The following is a 13,335-nucleotide window of genomic DNA, read 5'->3' as shown; positions in this document are numbered from 1 at the left end:
AAATAGAAATAGAAATAGAAATAGAAATATGTACACATGTGTGTATATATATGATGAATTCATGTACATGTACACAAATAACTATATATATATAAAATGCTTTATATAGCTATTGCATTGCAAACAGTTCTACTTCAGCAGAAACATATTGCATGTAACATACACTCTGGATGTTGATCATATGGCTAAAGGCAATAGATCTGATCCGCAGAGGTAGGGCAATGTGAGTGCAGGAGCAGAAAAGGTACTGGAGAAGGGAAAGGAATCTGAACTCCATTTAAACAGGAGGTCAATAACATGACCTTCAAACCAGCTCCCTCAGGGTAGGGGCGGAGAGAGGAATAACTGGGAATGAACAAACTCAGAGACCCTTTCTGCTCACAGAAGGGAAGGGTCAGGTCTGCAGAGATCTCATGATGTCCTTCATAGAACTAGTTAAATATCTAAAGCAAGAACTTGTAGCCACTGCTTTTCTCCTGATCTGACTGGAAGGCTTTAAGAGATCCCTTTAAAAGACGGAGAGAAGCAGGCCAAGAGAATTTAAAAAAAGGTGACAGGCAGAAACAAACAGGAATTGCCAGTAACAAAGAGGAAGGACAGATCCCAAGGAGGACAGAAAGAGGTAGAGCAGGAAGAAGAGATTGGATTCAACGCACAAGAAGGAATCTGCTTTTTCTCCTGGGCAGCGGACTGCTGGCGATGAACTGAAACTAGAAAAGACAAGAAGACGTCCAGCAGCTTCAGACACCAAGAGGCCACAGAACCACCTTCTGGAGATGCATAGCCCAGTCATGATCTGCTTTATTTTAGGGTGTTTCTTACAGGTAAGCCTCATCTCAACTTCCCTGTTATGGGGTCTCTGCTCAGTTATGGAGTTACCTCGGAAAGACAGAGGGGTATTATCAATTGACAGTCACAATCATTTCCCTGATATTAGAAAGAAATGGACATGTAAAAGGCAGACAAGGAGAAGAGAAGAATATTTGCTGCTATTCGAGGGACAGCAGTACAAAGGTCTGGGTACCCAAGGAAAAGGAATGAGAAGGGTAGGAGTGCAGGTATAATATGAAGCAGGATATTTAAACGTTCTTAATATTTGAGCATGAAGAAGGATCTAAATCTGTAGCATGTCATAGCTTGTGGTGGGGAAAGAGAAACCTATGAAAAAGTTGATATAGGGGTATGTACTGGGAACAGCGCTAAGTAGGATTTTAATGACTATTGGAAGTTAAGACGTGAAACTATGCAGTTGGTATCACCATAATTTCAAATCTACAGCAGAATATATGATGGAAACAATAGAAGATAGATAACAATAAGTCCTTAGGCTAGGAGATTCAGACTGGTAATAGTGCAGGTGACAGAAATAAAAGTTGCATATGATAAAGACTTAAATCACACTAGCTGAGTCTTATTTGGTTTCCTCCTAGTTCCTCAAAGTAAGAGGTGAGGAAGGCTGTCTCAACACTGAACTGTGAGTATTTGTTTATCTTGCACTCTGTAAAGAAGACAATGAAGGATAAAAACAGTAGTAGACATCAGTGTTATGGCACAATGGATAACATTTTCCAGAAAAGTTTACTTTAATTGTGACTGTTGAAAACTCACACAAAATTTCTGCTGCTTTGAATGTGTATTCATCATGGCTAGGCTTCGCAAACAAAGATATGAGAAGGGCTCACTTGCTACAAGCGCGCTGATGGCTAAAAAGGCCAATGAGGGATAGGCAAGTCCGGCTGCAAAAAGCACAGCGGAAAGTCTCCTTAGGCGGTATTGGCAAGGCACGGTTCTTTCTGCGTTGTCTTTTCTCCTTGAGACTAATTCTACGTGCGTTCTCAAAGGAGGCAGCAGCATTTTGGATGGAGTGTCTCCACGTCTCCCGATTGGAGGCCAGAGTGGACCACTGATGGTAGTCAGCATGGCCAAAACTGAGGTATTGTTTCAGAGAGCCCTTGTATCTCCTCTTTGGGGCTCTTCTGTTGCGGCAGCCGGTGATGAATTCACCACAGAGCACAACCTTAGGGCGGCGGTGATCCTCCCGCCTGGAGACGTGCCCTGCCTGGCGCAGCTGCGTCCTCAGGAGCACGGCCTCAATACTGGTGACCCTTGCCCGTTCAAGAACAGTAACCTTAGTCACGTAGTCAGTCCAGTGGATGTTTCGGATTGTATGGAGGCAGCGCTGATGGAAGCGTTTGCGGAGTCGCAGGTGGTGGTGGTAGATGACCCATGATTCAGACCCATATAAAAGAATAGACAGTACAATGGCTCTGTAGACACTAATCTTTGCACTTTTTTTCAGGTGTTTATTGCACCAGACTCTTTTATGGAATATGTATTATTTACTATCTAATCCACATACTGATCATGCGGTACTGTTTCTGATACCTATGTGGATAACAGTAACAGATAAGAGCTTTATGGTGAAGTTTTGTTTGACTGAGATTATAAATTGGGAATTGATCTTTCCTTGAAAAATTATTTGAAATATACTTTGGTTTCCTCTTGGTGACGTCATTTGTAAGAATAACAGAAATCAAGGCAGAACAAATGTGAAAAATTGCCTAGAAAGATTATTTTTTGACTGAAAAAGTTCTTTAAAAATGCACAGGCAGGTCTACTAACTAAAGCTAAGGGAATATACAAGACAGCATCCAAAATGTACCCACAGGTCCAGAAAGAAATCAAGAGAAAGTTAGAAAAAAACAAAGCAAAAGATAACAGGGTCAAGCAGAGTTAATAGTGAAAAAAATAGGTTAAAGGAGAGTTCAAAAGTTATAATATTATGCAGATCCTTAGCGTTTGCAAAGAGAATTGGACAGGCACAAATATCAGGGCAACAATAAAGAGATAGAGCCAAAGAGAAGGCAAACTCACCTAACAGGGAGATCAATGAGGCTGGGCAGTTGTCTCCTCCACAAAGCACAGAGAGTTTCTTGCCATTGTGCCATTTAGAAGCTGGAGTATAACAGAGGAGCTTGGGAGGAGCTGGGAGAGTGTATAGTAGAGATCTTCTCATTTATTTGGCATTCTGCAGCTAACTACATGTTGTACCCTCTTGTCCTCAGCTGTTCAGCTACGGAGTGGGACCGTTTGTGGTATATCTGGTAAGATGGCATATGTTTATTTTAAATATCTGCACACCAGACAGTTCCAGCAGCAAAATGTGACCCACCCAAGCGTGATGCCACTCTTGCTTTCCCTTGGGACACTAACGCTCTACAGTAGCAAAGCAACTCCTTAGCTATCACATCGTCTTTAACAAATGTTGACTTGCCAGCCTCCTTTTTTATGACACATAATAATTCAGTCAGGCAAGCAATATTAATAGAGCATTCATGGCATGATATGCCTTTTAAAAGGTCCATTTTAAATATAATTTCCATCTGATTCCTTAGTAATTCTCAACAGGATGAGATTAAAAAGATGGTGGTTGTTGGATATCTACAAGGCTGCATTAAGAGTATAGCCAGTAGATTGAGAAACATGATTTTTCCTCTCTGCTTGTCACTCATGAGGACACATCTGAAATATGTAGTCCAGTCTTGGTCCCTCAGTACACAAGAGATGTTGACAAACTGGATCAAGTCTACTGGAGAGACAAGAAAGCAGTCAGACATCCAGAGGACATGATGTATGAGGAGAAGCTGAAAGGACTAGGTTTCTTCAACCTGGAGCAGGCTAAGAGAGCAACTTAACTGCAGTTTTCCATTACATGAAGTGGATGCAGAGAGAAGATAGAGCCAGAGTCTTCTCAGAGGTGCTCAGCAGAAGGATCTGAGGTGACTGGCCAAGCTACATCCAGGGAAATTCTGATTAGACAAAAGGGAAAAATACTTTCCCCAAGGATGGTGCAGCACTGCCATGGGTGCCCAGAGGACACACGGGATCTCCATCCCTGGAGACTGTCCAGATTCTGCTGGATAAGGTTCCAGATGACCATGTCTAGCCCTGAGGTTAGCCCTGATTCATGCAGGGAGAGACCTTAAAATATCCCCTGCAAAAAAAAAAATCTTTCTGTCCTGATTTCTGTGTCCTCTCCCTTTCCAGGCTGGTGGTGGTGATTGGTGGGCTGCTGCTCCTATGTGGCCTGGTTTCCCTCTGTGTGAGATGCTGTTTTCATTGCCATCAGACAGGGGAGGAATCAGTTCCTCAGCCCTACGAGGTCACCGTCATTGCTTTTGATCACGACAGCACCCTCCAGAGCACCATTACTTGTGAGTTGGCTTCGACAGAGGCTGGGAATCTCGGCACAGCCCAACGTGAGGGGCTGCACTGTAAAAAGCCCAGATTGTGGCACCCCAAGGCTGGCAGAGGGAAACTCATGGCAGGATGTGGGGAAAGCAGCATCTGCACAAATTAAGGTGCTCACCAACCTTCATGTAGCAAATGCAGCCAGATGGTGAATCAGCTGGGAGACCTGTTTGGGTGGAATTAGGGCAGCTAGGGGCCTCCGTGGCATTTGAGGGAGGAGTAATTGTGGGGTGTCAGTGATGGGGTTTTACACCCCCACTGTTTTTGGGAAAGATGAAAGGGCAGGAAAAGAAAAATATTCAGGCTCTGAGGAGAGAAAAGCCTGTGTGCTGCAGATATACCTGTCCTCCTCTAATTGCATGGTGCTTTCAGGATGAGTCAAATGGCTTTTTTCTCCTCCCTTTCAGCTCTCCATTCTGTGTTTGGGCCTGCTGCCAGGAGGATATTAGCCGTGGCACACTCCCATAATGCTGCACAGGGAATGCCACCCCTCTCAGCACCAGACACTCCTCCAGTCTACGAAGAAGCTCTGCACATGAGCAGATTCACAGTCGCCAAGACAGGTCAGAAAGTGCCAGATCTGGATCCAGTGCTGGAGGAAAAACTGCAGGCATCTGCCAAGGGCAAGAATGCCCAGCCAGCCCTCCCAGGGCACTAGTGCTTATTTTTATTGAGTGGCAAATAATACAGAATAGTTAAGTGCAGAGACTAATTCTTCTGAGCAGCATTAGGAATATCAGACTAACCTCCTTAGTCTAATGAGAAAGGGTATAAAAAGAGACTGAAATAGTTTCAGATCCAGCATGTTTTGATGGCTTTTTTTTGAGAATGAAGACAGTCTAGCTTTGTATAGGATGTATCACAATTCTGAAATAGTAGTCACAAGCTCTTGTATTTCGATTGCGCTAACAAATTAAACATAGGGAGGAGCAAGAATATGACCCCTGAAATAAAGTTCAATCATATTTTACATGCATTCATATTGTGTCATTTATTAATTATTCTTAATGTTGCCATCAAAATCAGATGAAATTAAATCAGAGAATCATATCATAAGACCGTTTAAAACATTTAAGCCATTTCTCAGATAGAAATCATTTGTGAGTCTTTCCTGATCAATACAAATATATTGAACCATCCAGAAATATTAATCAAACCATTTTGATGAACATAGGTATGGACCATATTTTCTTGGATCACATGCTCGTGAGAAGGTGACTGTTGAATTCCACCAGTATTGTCTCTACTCCAGTTTGAGCACCTAAAAACATTAAAGCAGAATATCAAATGATAAGCAGCCTTGAATGAATTGCACATGCATGCTAATGCTGATGTGAATGCACAAGTCAAGGTTATCATATCTTTCTAAGTATCTGCATGGCCCTTCCTACTGGAGTACCCAAATTCTCACTGTCCCTAATATTTCTATGAAATACAGAAAAAATGGTTGTTTTGTAGATAAGCAGAACAAGGACCATGTCCCCAAATATGTTTAGGAACCTAATTGCTGTTGAGATTACAGCTATGAAGAATTTTAGAGAAGGCTCATAGAATAGCTTCAGGGACACCACAAAGCTGAATTGAACAACCAGAACATCATTGATGATGTCCCAGACTTTGCCCAGTTACAGTAATTTTGTATCCAAAGGAACTTAATGAGAGTCTTGATTTCCTAGGTCACAAACCTCTTGCCTAGTCATTCCTAACTCTGCCATTAATGAGTGATAAACTGGAATGGAAGAAAAAAATAAGTGGTATATAAGATTATGTCTCTTCGGCTCTACAGCATGCTTGAAATAATAATAACAAGTGTTAGTGGAACATCTACCAGAGTAACCTATTTCATCAGCTACTCTCTGAAGTCCAGTTCAAGCCTGACTTTTCCACCAGGCTGCAGAACATTTCCGGGAAGGCTCTTGTTTACTCCACAGCAAAAGCCTGAAGCGAGCGGAGACATTTGGATCTGATGAACCTGCGTCAAACACCGTCAAGCCCAGAAACTCCCTGGAAGCCCTCGCAACCGTTTCCGTGGGTGAATACACCGTTCCTCCGCCGCTTCCACCCCTTTCCTCCTGCCTGCGAGCTTCGAGCCACCACGAGGTGGCAGCCCTGCTCCACGGGGCAGCAGTCCCGCCTGGCAAACAGAAATGCGCAGTTTTGAGTAATTTCCAATAATTATTACATCGGGGTTTGTGTTTGTGGTGGTTTTTTTTTCCTAAGATGTGCAATGTAAAACGAAGTTTTAAAATTCTTAGGTTTCCCCTCCTCTGCACCAAATCATAGAATCATAGAATCATAGAATCATAGAATGTCAGGGGTTGGAAGGGACCTCTAGAGATCATCTAGTCCAACCCCCCTGCCAGAGCAGGATCCTCTAGGGCAGCCACACAGGAACGCGTCCAGGCGAATTTTGAAAGTCTCCAGAGGAGGAAACTCCACAACCTCTCTGGGCAGCCTGTGCCAGTGCTCTGTCACCCTCAGAGTAAAGAAGCTTCTCCTCATGTTGAGGCAGAACTTCCTATGTTCTAACTGAAACCATTATTCCTTGTTCTATTACTGGCACCACTGAGAAGAGATTGTCCCCTTCCTCTTGACACCTACCCCTCATATATTTATACATGTTAATAAGATCCCCTCTCAGCCGTCTCCTTTCAAGGCTAAACAACGGCAGTTCTCTTAGCCTCTCTTCACGGGAGAGATGTTCAAGTCCCATAATCATCCTCATAGCTCTCCATTGGACTTTCTCCAGGAGGTCCCTGTCGCTCTTGAACTGGTAAGCCCAAAACTGGACACAGTATTGCAGGTCTCACCAGGGCAGAGTAGAGAGGGAGGAGAACTTCCCTAGACCTGCTGGACATACTTTTCTTAAGGCATCTCTGCTATCTCCTTTCTCAGTTTCAGAGGGAGAAGTTACAGGTCACTCATATCCAGAGCATTTTCTGCTACTTTCACTGGTTTTCCCTTGACCAGAACCAGAGTGGTCTTAACTCTCCTGTCCCTTCCTGTCTGCTCACAACTTTCTTTGCTTGTCTCACTCTTAGTTCTTAGATGCTAGAGAAGGTACCCTCAAGCTTTTTTACCACCAAGACATCCAAAATATTGCAAGTGTCAATAATAATAGATATAACTTATCATAGAATGGTTTGGGTTGGAAGAGACCTTAAAGATCACCTGGTTCCAACCCCCCTGCCATGGGCAGGAACACCTTCTTCTAGACCAGGTTGTTCAAAGCCCCATCCAACCTGGCCTTGAACACTTCCAGGGAGGGCAACCTGTTGCCGTGTCTCACCACCCTCGTCGTAAAGCATTTCTTCCTAATATCTTACCTAAATCTATCCTCTTTCACTTTGAAACCGTTACTCTCTCATCCTGTCACTAAAGACCCTGATAAAGGTAACCTCACTTCCTCAGGGATTTTTTCCCACCATGTTGACGCAGAAGTCACAGACACTGCTGACGATCAATGTGATCAAGCAAATGCCACTTTATTAACGGACTAACACGGTTAATATACAGTTCACAATGTCCTTATTTTCTAAATGTTCTATATTGATTGGCTATTAACAACAAACACACGCAGTCCATGCTCCTGTTCACATGCTGTTTTCCTTTGCTGATTCGCTCTTCTTCTCCCCACCTGCAGCCTGGGTTTGTTTCTGTTTTCAGTCATATACACCAGTCACAGATCCTTCTTTTTGTTTGCTTCAGCATATTCTCACAGCTAGTGACCTTCACAATGTCCTTCACAAACTCTTGTCAAGTGAGGCCTAAAACCTGTCTAAAAACAGGCCGCCTGGCTTGTTCAAAACATGTCCGCTGTTCTCTAAATAGCCCACACCACCAAACTGACTTCACACAAGCACTCAGAGACCATAGAACACCTGATTTAAAAAAAAAAAAAAAAAAGGATAAAAGCAGACCTACAGACACTCTATTTAACCACAGAAGATTGTATATGAAAGCAAAAACCAGGTGTCAGTGACTGGAGACACTTCAGTCATGCCCTCAGGTCTGTTATGATTCAGCGAGATTCTTTCCTTCACAAACAATCCAAAAATAAAAACGAGAGTCGATAAAAATCACATGTACTTCGTGAAAAAACAGGACCAAGTCCAAGCAAATTTACTTATTTACGAGATAAACTGCTATTTAGTACTGCAATTTGCTGTTACTCAGCAGGGCTTTTTACTCCATTAATGGTGGTTCCATCTCAGTTTTGAGTCTGGACATTGAGTATATTCTGTGTGTTGTATCAGCCAATAAGCACTTTAAAATCTTTTATGCTTTCATATTGAAAATTAAACATTAAATATTATGAAACATAAAGAACTAATACTTTCATGCAATATTTAAACAAATATTCAAGCAGCAGCTCTTTCCCCCACACTTAAGAGCAACAGGGACATGAATTGCTCACAAATACAGAATAACATACATTGGAAACGAAAGGAAAGTTTTCTTTTAATCCTTAGATAATTTTAGAGTTTGTTCAGCTGCTGTGCAGAGTTGGTGTTATTGGCTGCAGTGCCCATTTTCTACAGAGCACTCCAACACCCTGCATGACAAGGGAAAGAATGCCATCAGAAGCAATTCTCTTTAATTATGAATAATTAAGTATCTGCATCCAAAGATTCCCGTGCACTTTAAAGATTTTAACCATGTTGTCAAGCTGCCTACACATCACACGAGCCCCAGTATTCCACCTCTAGATGGGGACAATTATGCACAAAGTACTGAAGATAGCTCTACCATAACCAAGCCACTGACCCTTGGCTTTGCTTCGGTTGGCTTGTTCCCTCAGGCCTTGATCAAACCCTAGGGAAAAGGTGGGACCCACGTACAGGACAAGCGATCTCAAAGCAGAAAGAGCAACCAGTCTCCACTGGCTACTCTTAGCGTACACGTAATTTGGGCTGGAGCCACATGGGGAAAACGAGAGTACACCGACACGAGGTGCTACAAAGAATTTGCCCATGTCACCCTTAGGTACACCTAGAACATGTGGTACTCGAGAAGGACCATCTGCAGAAACACCCCACTGGCCCCACTGTTGTTTTCACATGACTGCAAGTAACAAAGACACCTGTCCCCAACAGGGCACCCTGAATCACTGGCTGGAGCAAAGCAATCCAAGACTTTTGATATTCAGTTCTGGGGTTTTGTCCTTCATGGCTGCTTTTTACTGTGCATCAAGGTGTTTTCCTTAATTTCCTGATAACAGCATTTGCATGCCTTTAAGCATCTTGAGCTGAGGCTGGCCCATGCAATCAGTTTGGGACAAAAAGCAGCTTTTTTGTAAAAAAGAAGAAGCTGTAGAAAATGGAGCAGTGAGGCAGCAGTCCAGTATAGACAATACAGAGCCATTTCCTTGAGGAAAGGAAAGCATCTCCACAATTAGCTGTTGTTTGCTGGAAGGGACTAATCCTGTGCCCTCACTCAGGGCCAATATGTGTGTACTGGCACTGAGGCTGCTATTCCAGTGTTGAGTGAAACCGGTGACCAGTCACGAGTGGTGCAGGAGAGACACCAGACAAGGGCTGTGCCACAGATGGACATAAAACAGAGCAGAATTACCAGAGATGCCCTCTGGGGTTTCATCATCATTCAGACTACAAAGCAGAAGTTTTCTGACAAGTGAGGCCTTGATATGCTGAATCCACATTAAAGATTTTAAAAAAAAAAGTTAAGTCAGCCTCTGGCAGGGCTGTTGGACTAGATGATCTTCAGAGGTCCCTTCCAACCACTATCATTTTTGATTCTGTGATTCTATGGACGCACAAATGGAATAAGGCCCCAAGGGGAGGTACTAATGCAAGAAATATCCAAAGGAGTTGGAGCCTTGTCTAGCTGAGAGGCGTCCCTGCCCATGACAGGGAGGTTGGACTAGATGATCTCTAAGGTCCCTTCCAGCCTATGCCATTCTATGATTCTATGATTCTATGAGTCCAGAGTTATAGGCAGCTGAACAGTAGCTCCAAGGGGTTGCCAAGAGACGTCCACCTTGATGACATCTCCAAGAACACGGGGCAAATAATGAATATTTTTGTCCTTAATTCACAGCTACGTAAGCTAGATTCACTTCTCAGTAGCTTCTGCAGAGCTCCTAGCAGTGCCCCTGGAGCGATGTGTGGTGGAGCACAGGCTACAAATCCTGCCACTAGATTCTGTGCAAATATTTTTATCTCCTGCTTCTACGGCTACAGCATTAGCAACTCCTGGGGAATCCCTCTTAGAGTGAACCTCTGCCTACGTGAGCTGCAGACACCACAATACACTATGTGCTCAGAGCTGTTCTAACACTCTAGATTAAAAAAGACTATGTTGTTTTGACACTTTGTGGAGGATCACTTTGTGCTGTCAGTCCAGGGTAGGAAAACTAGCCAGCCCCATTTCCAGTTCCTCCCTCTAGCACACGGACCCAGAAGTGAGGTCTGTCACATGCCCATGGGCTGACATTTCAACAGGAACTCTAAGTCAGATGATTAGCTGTTTGTCACTGCTTCTGCATGTATCATCTTCCTGCCTGCTGCTGCGCCAGTGACGTTACTTTTATTATTGAGCTGGAGTAGAGGGCTGGGATTTCAGTGCATGATGGGGAGGACTCGGGGAAGTGGGAGGAGTGAAGCTTGTGGCTGCACATCCAGGGTTGCATCATCGGGGCAGGAAGAGTTCAGTAAGAAGATTTGTAATCCTCACGTGGGATTTGTTGGGGGAGGAGAGCTCTCGCCTAGCAATGCGCTCGCAGACCATGTCTTTGCATCAGACCAGGGAAGAACCCTAAAACTCCTCTCTGATTTTAGAAATGGAAATTCCAACTAGATGCTCAGCTGCTTGTACGTAGTCCTAGACATAGAAATAGTGATCTATAGGACAACAGGAGTTTGGGATCAGTCTGTTAAAATTGCCAGAATGTGTTCACAGCCTGGATGAAACAGGCTAGAAAATTTCCTCTTCTTCTTATCCTTGAGGAAGAGGCACCAACATCACTAGAGAGCTTTAATACACTTTAGCAACTGCTATGCTGCGGGTGGTTAGGAAGCAAGGAGGGCAAACATGGTGGTACAGAAAGGCGCAATGCCACTAAACCAGAATTTTCCCCAGGTCTGAACCCTGGGATACTTTCAGTCTAGACTATTCACTCTGGTACTGCACAAAAATAATGCCTTCCTTCTGATTCACCCTTCTGACATCTTCTGATAGCCCTTGCAATCATGGGGAAATGTTAACATGTCCTAGGAGGGACAGAAACAAGCTGATGATGCCTCCTGTACAAACCTTATGCACGTCAACTAGCGAAGGCTGGGACATCCCAGTCTATGCCATTCCCACTTTGGGCTGCTCTATCCTTTAGAGATTTGGGCATGCACCTGTTGGAGCTGACCACTGAGCTGTGTGGGACCTGGTCACACTTACCCCATACTGAGTAGCAAAGGCTTAGACACTAAAGAACCCGCCAAAGTTCTCGGAGGCACAGTTGGGCCATCCAAATGTAGATGTCATGATTCAGGTGAGAAAAATCCCACCTCAACATGCCTATTTATTGCCATAGACTGCAAAAGCAGTTTAGAGGGACAGGCTCAGCTGTACGTATTTAGAATGTAAGTGTAGGTGAAATTTCTATCCCATGCCCATTTACACTCCTGTGATTATCTGAGAGCTACCACCACCTGAGCCTATCTGCAACGAAGTAGACGTATTTCCTCTGTATGTCTCCTACTTATGTTCAAGATGAGAGTTCACAGTGTGCCAGGACTTTGAGAGGAAGCATTCCCAAAAGGCCTCCGATTTGAACAAGCAGAGTGCTATGGAGTGCCAAGGCGGGTGGTGGCCAGCAGCTCACTCAGAGGAAACAGCTCTCTCCAAGGCAGAGGACACAAACTGACATCCCAAATCTGCTGTGAGGATTTGTAATAGGCCCCTCATAACTCTGGTGGCAGTGTGAGTCCCACCTGGCAGGCAACTCAAGTGTGCATATCAATATATCGGATAGAGCCACTAGTCCCATGAGTTTCATGGGGCAGCCTAAAGGATTTATATGACTCCTTCTAGAAAAAGGCCAGGGCTTTATGTTTTCATCATCCTGTTTTTACCACTAAGGAGCATGCAGCTGGCTATTCAGTTTCGTCACATTACAAGTTGACTTTTTGCTATCGTCTGGATTTTTTTTCCGATTTCTCCATTCATACTGCACTGTAGGAGCAGAGTGCCAGCAAAACAGCAACATGGCCTTTTCCTAGCCTTGTTCATTCTGAGGCAACACTGGCACAGGGTTGAAACAAATACTGGAAACCAGGATGCTCTCACTGCTGCCACTGGTGTGGCCTCAGCAGTTATCTTGTTCATCCGAAGCAGTCTGCTGTCCCAGTCAGCCCCTACCAGTACAACTAAAACTGCTACACAAACAAAAGACCATCCCTGGAAAAATTCTGCCTCCCTGGATGAAGCACACAAAGAAAGAATTAATACACTATGAATGAATTAATAATTCATTCTCCCCAGGGTAGCAATTAATTTTGCCGATTTGAGCATGTTGATCCATTCTTTAACACCTTCTCTTTCGCTGGTCAGCAAATAATCGTGAGCCCAACTGCCTCTAGGAAAAACCAAAGATATTCCAAGTATGCATCAGCTGAGTAACCGGGCTAAAATTGGCTGGCTATTTTGGCTTGTTTGCAGACTGTTCCCTCCAACCGTCTGCTGTTTGTAACATGCATCTGGTCTGCCACATGATGTGACACGCTCTCTGTCCCTTGTTTAACCGAGATGTTAGGGCAACAATACAAATCCAACAGGGCCGGGCACGAAAACTAGCTGCTTTTTTTCATTTTTTTCTCTCTCTTTTTGGTCTCTGAGTCTCACAGCCGCTTAAAGAACAGGTCAGGCGCCCCACGCCGAGAGGGAGGAGCACTGGCGCAGTCCCGGGTGGATTCTGTACCCGCTCCTGCTGTATTTATAACCCCTGAGTCACGCTGCCGGCGGGGAGGGCTGCGGCGTTGCTCAATCGAATGTTTGTTTTGCTGCCTGATTTAAAAAAATGTTTTAAAAAATATTTTAATTATTTCTCTGTTTTATTATTTATTGGGT

At 44.0% G+C, this 13,335-nt stretch overlaps 1 protein-coding gene across 1 annotated transcript; it reads left to right on the top strand.

Moving 5' to 3' along the window:
- The first annotated feature begins 776 nt into the window (after positions 1-776).
- Positions 777-4,909, top strand: TMEM52B (transmembrane protein 52B). Its single transcript, XM_009868278.1, has 5 exons — positions 777-824; positions 1,431-1,474; positions 3,066-3,104; positions 4,048-4,214; positions 4,659-4,909. The coding sequence occupies exons 1-5, from the start codon at positions 777-779 to the stop codon at positions 4,907-4,909; spliced, it is 549 nt and encodes a 182-aa protein (XP_009866580.1).
- Positions 4,910-13,335: the final 8,426 nt, after the last annotated feature.

This window comes from Apaloderma vittatum, unplaced genomic scaffold, assembly GCF_000703405.1.
Source record: "Apaloderma vittatum isolate BGI_N311 unplaced genomic scaffold, ASM70340v1 scaffold10544, whole genome shotgun sequence".
In the NCBI taxonomy this organism is placed as follows: domain Eukaryota; kingdom Metazoa; phylum Chordata; class Aves; order Trogoniformes; family Trogonidae; genus Apaloderma; species Apaloderma vittatum.
The sequence above is the reverse complement of the archived record's forward strand: the minus strand, read 5'-3'. Positions and strand labels throughout refer to the sequence as shown.

What these genes read in the sequence shown, in the direction of transcription:
- TMEM52B (XM_009868278.1), top strand. Translation starts at nt 777, where the DNA reads ATGCATAGCCCAGTCATGATCTGCTTTATTTTAGGGTGTTTCTTACAG. An exon ending in GACCGTTTGTGGTATATCTG is followed by an intron (nt 3,105 to 4,047) that starts GTAAGATGGCAT and finishes CTCCCTTTCCAG; the next exon opens with GCTGGTGGTGGTGATTGGTG. An exon ending in CCTCCAGAGCACCATTACTT is followed by an intron (nt 4,215 to 4,658) that starts GTGAGTTGGCTT and finishes CCTCCCTTTCAG; the next exon opens with CTCTCCATTCTGTGTTTGGG.